Source organism: Thrips palmi, unplaced genomic scaffold, assembly GCF_012932325.1.
Source record: "Thrips palmi isolate BJ-2018 unplaced genomic scaffold, TpBJ-2018v1 HiC_scaffold_3, whole genome shotgun sequence".
NCBI lineage: Eukaryota > Metazoa > Arthropoda > Insecta > Thysanoptera > Thripidae > Thrips > Thrips palmi.
In genome coordinates this window covers 6521531-6534505 of record NW_023144630.1, presented here as the reverse complement: position 1 = coordinate 6534505, position 12975 = coordinate 6521531, and the positions used below count along the sequence as shown (strand labels likewise).

The following is a 12975-nucleotide window of genomic DNA, read 5'->3' as shown; positions in this document are numbered from 1 at the left end:
AACAATAAAATATAAGATCTCTTTGTTATTCTATTTGCTCTTACGTAGGAGTGCGTTTGAAGATGAGCATTAAAAATCTTGTTGCCTCCTGTGTCAGCTCCTTAAATAAGTGCTCAAAGCGGTATCGGACAAAGAGAACATTCTGTCTCGTTTCTTCATTATTTTCACCACGGAATGGAGAAACTCCAGACAGAAGAACATATGTGACAACACCCAATGACCACATGTCTGATTGTGGGAATACTGGCTCATCATTTAACATTTCAGGTGCTGCAAAGAAAATTAATTTAATGTCACATGTCATAGTGCATTAAACACAAATGAATTGAAACACAAAGAAAACAAAGATGAAGCCTTACATGAGAATTCAATATGACCCACTCTATCCACCAGGGTGCCCAGTTTACTGACAGTTTGTGCAGACCCAAGATCCACTAATTTCACTTGTAAACTACGGACGGAGGCCATAACTATGTTGTCGGGCTGCAAGTCTAAATGGCACAGTCCTCGCCACTGCAGATATTGAAGACCATCTAGTACCTAAAGAGAGGAGTAATAAATTAAAAATGCCATCCTCGTTGGTCTGAATTTAGGAGTAGGAGTTGTAAAAATACATTAAAAAATACAATGTCACTGACCTGACTCACAACATTGCAGACCATCTGTTCATTGTACTCGTGCCTACTAGAGAAATATGTAAGAACATCAGCACCCTGAAGTTTTTCCAAGATCAGAACAGCTACTTCTGATCCAGGTGCCCTGTATGCTTCAATAAGCTGGGCGATACGTTCATGTCGAAGACGACGCAGTGCCTCAAACTCTCTGTTGACAGCAACCTCTCTCTCTGGTCGTAGTTCTAAAAGTTTTCCCGCAACTATATGATCATTCGCTTTTTCAACTCCTTTAACAACAACTGAGAACCGCCCTCTGAGAAGAGAAAACAAAACAGCAAAGTAGAATAAATACCAAAAGAACTACCCTCTACAGTGGTAAAAAAGGAACCCTCATTCAGCCACAGCATACCTTGAAATTTCTGAAATAAAGTGGTATTTATCGGATACTTCATGCTCAGGAATCCAGTTGATGGCGCGGTTTTCAACAGAGTAGTCCAATTTCGGTGCAGCTTCCAATTCATTTACCTCAGCGCCAGACTCTGTGATGGACTGAAGGTGTGCCATGGCACGAGTTATCTCCACCTTTGGCACACCTGAAAGCACGATGAGAGTGAAATTATTTACTAGCCATATGCCGACAAAATGAAGTAAAAAAACAAACAATAACAACTCACCAGTGGGTTTAGTTTTGACTTTGATGGGAATACCATAGTCGCTCCAGCCGACACGGTTCTTGGCTGCCAGTCTGAAGTAGTAGCGGCTCATTTGCTGGAGGTTCTTCACCACGTAGAACTCGTGGTCGATATTCTTGGCAATGTCTATCCAGTGGTCACCGTCTGCAACGCAAAAGCAGCAATCTTGTAAATACATATTTGTTTTGAAAAATACTACTATAATTTTAACGCAGAAGTTTTTGTTTTTGTTTTTTTTTTCCCAAATAAAAAATTTCATTTTTTAAATTTGATTGTTTTTTTAGTGTGATTACTGGGCTCTTGCGAAACGTGACGCCACAGAGCCATGTGCACAGGCAGGCGCCACCGCGGGGTACTTGCCGACTTCCTTGTACTGCAGGGCGTAGCACAGCACGGCGGTGTTGCCGTCGTCGCGGGGCTGCTTCCAGCGCAGGAACACCTCGTCGTCGGACACGTCGGCCACGTCGGGGGAGTCCGGCGAGTCCGGCACGCCGGCCAGGACGACACGGAAGCGCGCCACCGTCTGGCCGCCCTTGTTGCGCGCCACCACCTTGTAGATGCCGATGTCCATGTTGTGCGCCGGGCCCAGCCGCAGGATGCTGCGGCCCTCGTCGTCCTCCTTGAACGAGATGCGCACCGTCTCCTGCAGCACCATGTCGCACCTGCCGCGCGCAGAGCGCCACCACACCGTCAGTACACGTCATGACATCACACAGTGGGCCAGAAGACCGACGAAGGCGGCCGAAACGCCGAAACTCTAAGATGCGTTTTGAGCTCCAGAGTCGCTAAACGGGGCCTCGAACCGAACGTGTGACCCCACCAATGGATTGCTCTCCGAACGAGGAATCCAATGGTGGGGTCACACGCTCGGTTCGAGTCCTGCTTAGCGACTCTGGAGCTCAAAACGCGTCTAGAATTAGGCGGCCAGCACCTGCGGCGGTCTTCTGGCCCACTGAGCGTCAGCGAAGCTCAGCCCTTAGCCTTCGACTTACTTGTACCACTGCACCAGCGGCTTGGGGTCGCCCACCACCAGGCAGGAGATCTCCACGTCCTCGTTGGCCACGATGGGGATGGTGAGCGGCTTCTCGCGGAAGAAGGGCAGGTGGCCGTCCTGCTCCTCGTGGCGCGTCTGCATGATGGCCTCGGCCTCGGCGTGCCCGTCCAGCCGCGTGCCCAGCTCGTGGCGCAGCCGGCGCAGGCTGTACACGCTGTCCGAGCCGTACTTGTTGATGCGCGCCTTGCGCTCGTCGTCGATCTCCTCGTCCATCACGTCCGTGAAGCGGCGCCGCTCGCGGATCACCGGCGCCTGTGTCGGGGCAGCCGTGCAGGCATCAGCATCGCGCAGTGGGCCAGAAGACCGGTGGAGGCGGCCACAATTCTAGACGCGTTTTGAGCTCCAGAGTCGCTAAATGGGGCTCGAACCGAACGTGTGACCCCACCAATGGATTGCCCACCGAACGAGGAATCCATTGGTCGGGTCACACGTTCGGTTTGAGTCACAATTAGCGACTCAGCAGCTCAAAGCGCGTTTAGAATTTTGGCCACCTCCACCGGTCTTCTGGTCCACTGAGCTTCGTTTCAAACATGCCATTTCGTGGATACTTCCCACCATGGAAGTCTGTTAGTGCATAGCGGCTGCAGCCAATAATAGATCACTAATACAGGAAAGTCGTCGGAGGGCTCAGAAAGCCACCTGGTGTGTTGTTGGCACCAAGTGGGAGGGAATAATCTCTAACGAGTTCATATCACCTCGGTCATCACTGCCCGTTTCAAAGGTGGTAAGTTAATACCTTCCTCTGACGACAAACTGAGAGCTGATTCGGGCGCGACCCAACCAAACTGGCGCGCGTGGACGCCAGCGAGAAGTATGGCGACCAGGTTCCGCGAACCGATGCGTGGCGGCGCCAGTGCCGCGTCCGCTACACTGGCGATACTCCGGTCCGCCGATACCCCGCGGCGCGAGGCTTCGCCAAGGCCACTGTAGGGCGACCGCACTCAAGACTCACTCACCCGCCAGTCCAGATGGCTCTGGTCCGTCACGATGCGAGAGTAGCCGGGGCCCCGGTTGGCGGCCACCTTGAGGTACTCGCGGAGCCGGACGGGGAAGTCCACGTCACGCAGCTGCAGCAGGTACGTGTCCGGGCCGTTCTGGTAGCTGTGGAGCAGGACAAGACAGCCGTCGTCACGGACAACGTCGCACATTGCGCCAGGGGACCGGTGGAGGCGGCAAAAATTCTAGACGCGGTTTGAGTTCCAGAGTCGCTAAATGGGTCTCGAATCTAGCGTGTGACCCCATCAAAGGATTGCTCTCCGAACGAGGAATCCATTGGTGGGGTCACACGCTCGGTTCGAGTCCTGTTTAGCGACTCTGGAGCTCAAAGCGCGTCTGGCCGCCTGCATCGGCCTGCTGGGCCACTGTGAGTGGGATTACACGTGGTGACGCCACACAACTCACTGGCTCTCCGACTTGATGAGGCCGATCTCGTAGTTGAGGTCGGTGCCGCCCGTGTGGATCTCCTCCTCCCAGTTGCGCGACTTGTAGGGCTCGCGCTCCGGCGTGGGCTCGGGCGTGTAGCGCTCGTAGGGCGGGTACACCATCTTGGACGGGTGCGTGAAGGCGCCCTCCAGCGGCCGCCGGCGGTACCAGTTGCGGCACGACGCGTTGCTGTACCAGTCCCTGTCCGCCCAGGCCGAGAACGTTAGTCGAGTTCAGCTAACCGCAGCACAGTGGGCCAGAAGACCGGTGGAGGCGGTCAAAATCCCGGACTCCAGAGTCGATAGACAGGACTCGAACCAAACGTATGACCGCACCAATGGACTCCTCGTTAGGAGAGCAATCCATTGGTGGGGTCACACGTTCGTTTCGAGTCCCTTTTAGCGACCCTGGAGCTCAAAACGCGTCTGGGATATTGGCCGCCTCCACCGGTCTTCGGGCACGCTGTGCGCAGGGGAAGACCCGGCGATACTCCGTGCCGATGGGCTAATCGGCCAGCCCTTCCCGCACGGAGTATCGCCACGGCCTTCGACCACAGGGCGACAGCGCGACAGGCGGTTCACGTACTTGTACAGGTTGTAGTAGTTCTTGAGGGCGTCCGTGCTCATGCGGTACGGGTCGTAGGGCTCGCGGTGCAGGATGTTGAACCACGGGTGGTCCAGGGCCTGCTCCACGTTGAGACGCGCGCCCGGCACGTACACCAGCAGCTTGGAGATGAAGTCCCTCGCCTCGGCGGAGTAGTTGGAGAACAGGTCCTCGTCGAAGGCCCACTTGCCCTCCTTGATCTTGGTGAGCGTCTCGCGGTCGTTCTCGCCGCGGAAGAGCGAGCGGCCCGACAGCAGCAGGTACGTGATGATGCCCACGGACCACATGTCGGCGCTCAGCGCCACGCCGTCGCCGCGCATCACCTCGGGCGCCACGAACTCCGGCATGCCTGCGAACACGGGGACAGTGGGCCAGAAGACCGGTGCAGGCGACCAAAACTCAAGACGAGTTTTGAGCTCCAGAGTCGCTAAATGGGAACCGTGCCCTTACCGTACAACAGCGGGTGCAGCCCGCCAGCCGAGATGCGTCGCGCCAGGCCGAAGTCGCAGATCTTGAGGTCGTCGCCGCCGGGGTGCGCAAGGAGCAGGTCGCCGGGCTGTAAGAGGGAGACCACACGAGTTTAGGGGCAAGTCCGTCTCACTCTGCACGACTTGTCACTCCCCGCACAGTGGGCCAGAGGACCGGTGGAGGCGGTCAAAATCCCGGACGCGTTTTGAACTCCAGAGTCGCTAAATGGGACTCGAACCGAACGTGTTACCCCCACCAATGGATTGCTCTCGTAACGAGGAATCCATTGGTGGGGTCACACGTTCGGTTCGAGTCCTGCTCAGCGACTCTGGAGCTCAAAACGCGTCTGAAGCTTCAGCCGCCTCCACCGGTCTTCTGGCCCACTGCCGCGCTCCGCTACGCCCCGCCACTGACCGTGAGCCCCAGGTGGGCGACGTTGAGGAAGTGCATGTGCTCCAGGCCCTCGAGCAGCTGGCGGATGTAGCCGGCGATGTCGTACTCGGTGTAGAACGGGCGGCTGGTGAGCACGTCCAGCAGCTCGCCGCCCGCGGCCAGGTCCGTGACGAGCGTCAGACCGTCGTTCCTCTCGTACGCGTCGTGCAGGCGGATGAGGCGCCGGTGGTGCAGCACGGACATCATCTCCAGCTCGTTGTCCATGAACTTGCGCAGCTCGCCCTTGCCGTGCATCACCTTGGCCGCGTAGTTGCGGCCTGCAAAAAAAAGGTTTAACGTATGGCTGAAGCAGTATTCGAACCCGCGCACAGTGGGCCAGAGGACCGGCGCCGGCGGCCAAAACTCTGGACGCGTTTTGAGCTCCAGAGTCCCTAAATGGGACTCGAACCGAACGAGTGACCCCACCAATGGATTCCTCGTTCGGAGAGCAATCCATTGGTGGGGTCACACGTTCGGTTCGAGTCCTATACAGCGACTCTGGGTCTCAAAACGCGTGGGGAATTTTGACCGCCTCCACCGGTCTTCTGGCCCACTGTGCCGCCCCAACGACGGCTCACCAGTGCTCCTCTCGACGGCGTGGTACGTGATGCCCTGCGTGCCGCGGCCCAGCTCGTCGCCCAGGTCGTAGGCCTCCGACAGCGGCATCTCCTTGTGCGGCCGCACCGGCTTGGGCCGCATGTACGTCTGGTCCCAGTAGCGCCGCTCGTCCTCCTCCACGTGGATCATGATGGAGTGGCTCACCGAGCCCGCCACGTTGGAGGCCGTGATGGAGTACAGGCCCTCGTCGCGGTTGATGGCGTCCGAGATGTGCAGGTGGCACGTGTCGGGCTCCACGAACACGATCTGCGGGGCAGAGCGTCGCACAGTGAGTAAGAAGACCGGTGGAGTTGGTCAGAATCTCGCACGCAGCTCCAGAGTCGCTAAATGGAACTCGAACCGAGCGTGTGACCCCACCAATGGATTCCTCGCTCGGAGAGCAATCCATTGGTGGGGTCACACGTTCGGTTCGAGTCCCATTTAGCGACTCTGGAACTCAAAACTCGTCTAGAGTCGCTCCACCGGTCTTCTCCCACTGTGTGGCGGTTTAGAGCTCTCCAGCAACCTCGCGGCTGGACAAAGCACTCGCGCACGCACCTTGATGCGCTCCGAGGACACGATGGGCATCCAGTCCTTGAACCACTTGATGTCCGGGTACGGCACGCCGATGACGCGCGCCTCCACGCGGGTGCCCTTGCGGTGCATGATGGTGGTCTCCTCGGGCCGCTTCAGGAACACGGGGAACTCGGCGATCTCAAGGCGCACGCGCTGCCGCGCCTCGCCGTGCTCGTTGGTGGCCACGGCCTCGTACACGCCCACGTCGCGGTCCAGCATCCTGCGGGCAGCGCACAGTGTGCCGCACACGTCAGTCTCGCCTTTCGTGCGCAGTGGGCCAGAAGACCGGTGGAGGCGGCCAGAACTCTAGACGCGTTTTGAGCTCCAGAGTCGCTAAGCAGGACTCGAACCGAGCGTGTGACCCCACCAATGGATTCCTCGTTCGGAGAGCAATCTATTGGTGGGGTCACGCGTTCGGTTCGAGTCTTATTTAGCGACTCTGGAGCTCGAAACGCGTCCGGGAATTTTGACCGCCTCCACCGATCGTGGCTCACTGTCGTGGTTCCCCCGAGCCCAGTGGCGACACCTGGGAGCTCCGGCCCGAAACCGGGTCGCCGTACTTCTCGCTGGCGACCACGGTGGCCAGCGTGGCTAGGCGTCATCCGGATAGTCCGCACAATTCGTCATCGGAGGAAGGTATTAACTTACCACCTTTGATTGGGCTGTGATGACTGAGGAACTATGAACTCGTTAGAGATTATAATCCTCCCACTTTGGTGCTTGCAACACACCGAGTGACTATCTGAGCCCTACGATGATCAAACAATCATTATCTAATCTGATCATATCCCCACTGATTCGACTTTGTCGACTGTTTTGCAATGTATAATTTGGTACTGATACAAGCACAGTGGACGTTCGAACCCGGACTCCAGTTGCAGTTTGGACTCACTTGTTGATGAAGAGCGTGGCCTGGCCGTTACGGGTGTAGCTCTGGTCGAAGCGGCCGCCCGATTCGATCAGCTCGTCGTTGAAGTAGTACTTCATGACGGGCTTGGGGTAGCCGTACACGAACCACATCAGGTTGCAGTTGTGGTTCTTGACGCCGTACTGCGTGTCATGCTCCTGGCGCAGGAACCTGGTGGCAACACCACAAAATAAATTTCGGTTCGATATGTGGAGAGGGTGGCGGGGTGGCGCTTGGGAATGGCCCGAATGCCCGGAAGCCAGCGAAGTAGGAGTAGTTCCAGGACTCCAGGGCGAAACACAGTGGGCCAGAAGACCGGTGGAGGTGGCCAAAACTATAGACTATTTTTGAGCTTCAGAGTCGCTGAATGGGACTCGAACCGAACGTGCGACCCCACCAATGGATGCCTCGTTCGAAGAGCAATCCGTTGGTGGGGTCACACGTTCGGTTCCAGTCCTGTTTAGCGACTCTGGAGCTCAAAACGCGTCTAGAGTTTCGGCCGCGTCCCCAGTCATCTGGCTCACTGTGCGGAGGAGCAAGCAGCGACTCACCGAGGCGCCTGCGCGTATCCGTCGTGCGGCGGCCTCTCGATGTCGAAGTCCTTGGGGAAGTAGGGCGAGGTCTCGGGCCGGAAGTCGATGCCCGGCTCCAGGTACGGGAAGAACTTGGGCGGCGGCGGCTCCAGCTTCTCGCGGTGCGTGATGGCGTACGGCGACGGGTCGCTGATGCCGTACTTGTTCTCCACGCGGATGCGGAACTTGTAGTTGCGGAAGGGCTCCAGGTTGTGCACGTCGCACGCGCAGCTGCGGATGCCCTTGCGCACCGTGAACCACTCGCCGTCCGGCAGCTCGCACATCTCCACCTGCAGCAGGACGTCCACGCGCGTCAAGCGTTGCCCCGAAATCCTAGACGCGTTTTGAGCTCCAGAGTCGCTAAATGGGACTCGAACCGAACGTGTGACCCCACCAATGGATTGCTCTCCGAACGAGGAATCCATTGGTGGGGTCACACGTTCGGTCCGAGTCCCGTTTAGCGACTCTGGAGCTCAAAACGCGTCTGGAGTTTCGGCCGCCTCCGCCGGCCTTCCGACAATGGGTCCTACCTGGTAGGTGACTGGGGCGCGCGGCCCGGTGGGGATGCTGGGCCTCCAGGACAGCGTGAGGCGCCGGTCCGTCATGCGGCTGATGATGGGCGCGTTGGGCAGCGGCATGGGCACGCCGCTCGTCTTGACCTTCTTGAAGTCCTGGTACTGGTCGCTCAGGGGCTTCTGCTTGGTCTCCAGCGCTACAGGCCATACAGGACACAGAGGGCGTCAGGGGGCGGGCGCAGAGTCACTGGTCCGTTTGAGGCTTAGCGGCTAGAGTCTAAGGGGGCAAGTTTGGGGGGGCATTCCAGAAGCTCAAGTCATGGGGTCCGACTGGAACGCGCTACAATTTGACGAAAGAAAAGAAAAAAGCTGCAAGCGTGCAGAGCTCCGTGCAGGTCTGAGTCCTAGGCCCGAAAGTTGGACGGAGAAAAATATGCGCCTAGCGATCGTCAAAAACAAAAAAAAAATCAAGAAGAAAATTGTAAAAAGCTGGGAAGCTAATCGCAAGTGCAAAGATAAGGAACGGTAGCGTTTAGAACAAAAACGAAAAGATTAAAGAAAAAGCTAAAAAAGCAGAGATGGAATCTCTGTTAAACGCTTCAACGAAACGCGTGCTTGTACGTCCTGTCCGTTTTGATTTCTGTGGTGCACTTGCTTCATTTCTCACGACGGAAAAAAAATCAGTATTGGACTGTGCGTTCCCCCCTCGTTTCTAATGTTATTGTTTCGGTTGTCCGGTTTGCTCTGTACTCGTGTGATAAACGGCCCGCCGGCGCCGGGACTCGAACCGCGGACCCTGGCCCGCCAACTCACAGTCGTAGCGCAGCTCGGCCTCGCAGGAGGCCTCGCCGTACGGGTTGAAGATGCGCAGGCGGTAGGTGCCCACGTCGGCCTGGTCCACGTCCTTGACGATGAGGCGCAGCAGCCCCGAGCCCTCAGCCTCCATGATGAAGCGGTCGCCCGGCTCCATGCGCTTGCCGTTGCGGAACCACTCGTACTCGGGGTCCGGCACGCCGTTGACGCACGCCGTGAACTTGGCCGACATGCCCGTCACCACCTCGCAGTCGCCGATCTTCTTCAGGAACGACGGCGGCTCCATCTTCTGCTTCTTCTCGCTGCGGGACACGTTCCGGAGGGTCAGTGCGTTCGAGGCAAAGGCACAGTGGGCCGGAAGACCGGTGGAGGCGGCCAAAACTCTAGACGCGTTTTGAGCTCCGGAGTCGCTCAGCAGGACTCGAACCGAACCTGTGACCCCACCAATGGATTGCTCTTCTAACGAGGAATCCATTGGTGGGGTCACACGTTCGGTTCGAGTCCTATTTAACGAATCTGTAGCTCAAAGCCTCAAAGCGCGTCGAGTTTTGGTCGCCTCCACTGGTTTTCTAGACCGCTGTGTTTCGCTGAGTCACCGACAGGCGGCGACCGGGACAACCCAGTTGCCGTACTTCCCGCTGGCGACTAGGGCATCCATCCTGGTTGGGTGTCATCCGGAAATTACTTCCAATTCGTCATCAGAGGAAGGTATTGACTTACCGACTTTTGATTGGGCTATGATGACTGAGGAGATATGAACTCGCTAGAGATTATATTCCTCCCACTTGGTGCGAGCAACACACCAAGTGGCTTACTGAGCCCTCTGATGACCCATCTATGATTGTCACCAAAGTCCAAGCCTGTCTAGGTCTTGGAAACAGCACATTAAGCAACGAACAGCTCGTGTGTTGTCATTAAAATAATACGTTGCCATCACCATCACACTGTGCAAACAGCTCCAACAACAAGAAAACATATTTTTGGACTTACATTTTGTCGACAACTTCCAGGTCTGCATTACACATGGCTTTGCCAGCAGTGTTGGCAATCTTGCATGTGTATGTTCCGTTGTCCTTTTTGGTGCAATCCTTCACGTACAGGCAGATGTGGTCGTCATCTCTCTTCATGTGGAACTTGTCAGATTCAGCGATGGGCTTGCCGTTAAAGAACCAGCCGACTGTGGGCTTGGGGTTGCCTCCAATGCGTGCCATGAATTTAGCGTCCAGGCCAGGCATCTAAGGAAAATACGAAGAAAAAATAAATAATTTCAAGATATGAATTTTATACCTATTTATCAATTTTCTTTGTTCATGCAAATATTACAGAGAAATTTTGGCAAACGAGTTATATTTAATATCTAATAGTTAAAGCGGAATCATAGATTTTCAAGTTGAAGCGACAACTTTTGAAAAAAAAATACCTGCTGCATGTCGGAGAACTTCTGTACGAAGAAGGCGGGCGTGAACACCTTGCGCACATTGGCCTGAGCTGCCGCCTCGGCTGTGCCATGTGGGTTGTTGAGTCTGCAAGTGTACAAGCCCACATCTGCCAGTTCGCAAGGGTTGATATCCAAGCCAACCTGAAACAACAAGCAAAGTACTGCATTAACATTCAGATGAACGACAATCAAGTGCCAATCTCGTTACACTTGTGGGGTACTTCTATCCACACACAGCAACTGTACGCCCTGATGGGATACATTGAGACGGAGAGTATGTCATGTGGAAAGTCACATGGAACTGTTTACGTAATGTTCGGTCACTAGACCTAGATTCCACTGAAAATTGCAGTGTGTACTCAGTACACAGTCACCCAAAGAACACGAAACGCTCACAGTGACGTCAATTTGACGACAAGTTTAAGTCAAAATCCCCCCCCCCCCCAAAAAAAAGGCAGCATAACTTTGACGTCATTTTGACATCCTCTTACTGCTTTGTGAGTGTGAGTGTATATGGGGCAAGTTTCCAGTGTAGCTTACCTTCTTGCCATCGCAGGTGATCTTGACGCGCTCGGAGGGCTCCAGCGGCTGGCCGTCCTTGAGCCAGGTGACGTCGGGGATGGGGTTGCCCAGGAACGTGGCACTCAGGCTCAGCGGGCCACCCTCGTCCGCCGTCGTGTCTCTCGGGGGTCGCATGAAGGAGGGCTCGGCGTCGGGCTCGCCGGCGCGTTCCTTGCCTGCGAAAGGGCGAAAGAGTCACGGACCGTGCACAAAATCCATGCCAAAAAAGCAAAAAAAAAAAAAAAAGTTTTGGGGGTGTTTGAACCCGCTACCTTGCACTTCGAGCGGCGCGCTCGAGCTGACGCTGCCCTGGTCGTTGGTGGCCGTGACGGTGTACTCGCCGGCGTGCTCTGGTCCGACCTTCTCGATGACGAGCGCGTGGCTGCCGTCGGCTGCGACACCATCTTGATGTTCTTGCCGTCCGGCTTGATCTCCTTGCCGTTGCACGTCCTGCAGTGACGGAGAATGTGGAGAAAACGAAATTTCCAAGCTGGTAGTTCGACCGTGGGTCAGAAGACCGGTGGGGACGGCCAAAATCCCGGACGCGTTTTGAGCTCCAGTCGCTCAATGGGACTCAAACCGAACGTGTGACCTCACCAATGGATTGCTCTCGTAACGAGGAATCCATTGGTGGGGTCACACGTTCGGTTCGAGTCCCGCTAGGCGACTCTGCAGCTCAATACGCGTCGAGAGTGTTTGTCCGTCTGCACCGGTCCTCCAGCGCACTGTGGGCCGCGCACGCACCAGGTGAGCACGGGCGGCGGGTGGCCGACGACCTTGACTTCGAGGCGCACGGGGAAGCCCTCCACCACCTTCTGCGGCAGCAGCTGCGCGTGGAACATGGGCCGGCGCTCGCGCTCCTGCACCACGGCCACGGCCTTGCCCTCGATGGCGCCCAGCTTGTTGGTCACCTTGACGGTGTACTCGCCGGCGTCCTCGGGGCGCGCCGCGTCGATCAGCAGGCCGACGTGGCCCACGGGGTCGTTGATGAAGTTGACCTCCTTGGAGGGCCGGATGGCGTGGCCGTCCTTGAACCTGAGAAAAAAAAACAAAAATAAATAATAATAAACAAAATCAAACAAAAAATTCGCCCCCGCCGGGAATCGAACACGCGACCACTCACCACTTGACCTCCGGCACGGGGAAGGCCGTGACGAGCGCCTCCAGCTTGAGGGGCTGGCCGGCCTGCACCGTGGCGCCCTCAAGCGGCTGCGTGAACTCGGGCGCGCGGTTCTTGGGCTTGACGGCCACGGCGCACAGCGACGCCATCTGGCCGTTCTTGTTGACGGCCATCACCTTGTAGGCGCCGCCGTCGTTGTGCTTCACCTCGTCGATGTTGAGCTTGACGGTGCCGTCCGGCAGCAGCGTCAGCTTGACGTGCGGGTCGTCGGGGCTGATCTCGACGCTGTCCTTGAACCACTTGGCGATGGGCACGGGGCTGCCGTCGATCTTGCCCTGCGGGGACAGAGAGGGCGGCGGCTGTCACTCGCGGAACAAGACGCCTGAGCACGCCCGACAGTGGGCCAGAAGACCGGCGGAGGCGGTCGGAATCCTCGACGCGTTTTGAGCTCCAGAGTCGCTAAACAAAACTCGAACTGAATGGGTAACCCCACCAATGGATTCCTCGTTCGGAGAGCAATCCATTGGTGGGGTCACACGTTCGGTTCGAGTCCCATTTAGCAACTCTGGAGCTCAAAACGCGTGTGGGATT

The 12975-nt window shown here is 56.6% G+C and overlaps 1 protein-coding gene across 2 annotated transcripts in view; it reads right to left on the bottom strand.

The window, feature by feature from the left end:
- The window catches only part of LOC117648547 (obscurin-like), an 89478-nt gene that overhangs the window by 1037 nt on the left and 75466 nt on the right, over positions 1 to 12975 (bottom strand). For both annotated transcript variants that reach the window (XM_034391064.1, XM_034391065.1), the window contains 17 exons: positions 8468 to 8649; positions 7917 to 8227; positions 7351 to 7536; positions 6441 to 6678; positions 5864 to 6149; positions 5268 to 5563; positions 4836 to 4941; positions 4368 to 4734; positions 3762 to 3983; positions 3317 to 3461; positions 2299 to 2612; positions 1667 to 1968; positions 1289 to 1450; positions 1024 to 1207; positions 639 to 927; positions 360 to 540; positions 45 to 270 (listed from right to left, as the gene is read on the bottom strand). In XM_034391064.1, the coding sequence (XP_034246955.1) occupies positions 45 to 270; positions 360 to 540; positions 639 to 927; positions 1024 to 1207; positions 1289 to 1450; positions 1667 to 1968; positions 2299 to 2612; positions 3317 to 3461; positions 3762 to 3983; positions 4368 to 4734; positions 4836 to 4941; positions 5268 to 5563; positions 5864 to 6149; positions 6441 to 6678; positions 7351 to 7536; positions 7917 to 8227; positions 8468 to 8649 (3997 nt within the window). The remainder of the gene's footprint in view (positions 1 to 44; positions 271 to 359; positions 541 to 638; positions 928 to 1023; positions 1208 to 1288; positions 1451 to 1666; positions 1969 to 2298; positions 2613 to 3316; positions 3462 to 3761; positions 3984 to 4367; positions 4735 to 4835; positions 4942 to 5267; positions 5564 to 5863; positions 6150 to 6440; positions 6679 to 7350; positions 7537 to 7916; positions 8228 to 8467; positions 8650 to 12975) is intronic.